At 34.3% G+C, this 1,268-nt stretch overlaps 1 protein-coding gene across 1 annotated transcript in view; it reads right to left on the minus strand.

Annotated features, from left to right (window-relative positions):
- RYK (receptor-like tyrosine kinase) overlaps positions 1–1,268 on the minus strand; it is a 105,934-nt gene that overhangs the window by 40,587 nt on the left and 64,079 nt on the right. The window contains exon 5 of the mRNA XM_023512992.1: positions 254–527. Within this exon, the coding sequence (XP_023368760.1) occupies positions 254–527 (274 nt within the window). The remainder of the gene's footprint in view (positions 1–253; positions 528–1,268) is intronic.

Below are 1,268 nucleotides of genomic sequence, written 5' to 3' on the forward strand. Positions count from 1 at the left end.
ATCGGATGGGAAAAATATATTTGATCTCCATTTCTTCCCTGCAATAATAAATTGTAATTCCTGATTTCACAAATTTTAAAAAATAAAAATAAAATGGAGAAACACAAGGACAGTGATTAGACCACTTACTCTCCCCTTGGCTGGGGCTTGATCATCTTCCTCCCTCCCCTGCACCAGTATGCATGTAGGTGTGTGGTTTCTCAAACATATGCAAATAACTATTTTTTTTCCTTTCCCAAAACATGTACAATACCTGTCATCCAGTTCAATCCTTTTCATACTATGAAGGTGCAAAACAGCTAATATTATTGCTACAAGAAATATTACTGCACAACAAACCCCTACACTGATATAAAACACACGCGTAGAAGTGGTTGGAGCTGCATGTACAGGATCATCTGAAATAAAAATGAAAAGCACATTTAGCCTTGTAAGCCAATGACTGATAACTTTATGACCCATTATACACAATGAGTATCTTGCTCTTTGTAAAAAATATTTCCATTTCATGTGCCCATTCCTTGATAAGATGAGTTACTAGTAACATGTCAGTATAAGTTCACACAATTTTGTTTGACAGTTTTGTTGTAGTTTTAAATGAGAATTTTAATAAAATGTAATAAAATTTTTGGCTAACAAGTATAACAGTCACTCACAAGTGTATATGTAAAATATACCAGTGCATAAAATATATGGTAGCAATGCTATCCAAGAGAACTTTCTGCATTGCTGGAAATGTTCTTGAGAGCCCTGTCCCAACGGTAGCTACTGGCCATACATGGCTATTAAGCACTGACATGTAGCTATCATAACTACTAACTACTGAAATGTACTTACTACAACTGAATTTCTGGAGTTTTAACTTTATTTCATTTTAATTAGAGTTAAAAAACCACACAAGGTTAGTAGTTACCATAATGGACAGTGCAGATCTATAGATTCTTCATATTTCCTTAATAGTGATGGCTGTTGCCAAGGACCACTGACTCACAGGAGAAGGAATGAACAGAGGGACCCACATATTTAGAAAAATAATAGCAAACATTGAACTCTTTTCTCTTTTGAGAGCAGTATAAATTATTTTGCTTATGTTTTAAAGACTTTAGTCACTAAATAAAATGATACTTGGCTTTATATTATTAAAAAAAGAAAGAGTAACAGAAATTCTCAGCTTTCACACAGAGGCAAGTGAGACAAGACATACAAAAAAATATATGGCATGAGTGAGCAGAGTGGAAGACACACAGAGAAGCAGAACTGGTGTGACT

Source organism: Otolemur garnettii, unplaced genomic scaffold, assembly GCF_000181295.1.
Source record: "Otolemur garnettii isolate 467f Iridium unplaced genomic scaffold, OtoGar3 scaffold00032, whole genome shotgun sequence".
Classification (NCBI taxonomy): domain Eukaryota; kingdom Metazoa; phylum Chordata; class Mammalia; order Primates; family Galagidae; genus Otolemur; species Otolemur garnettii.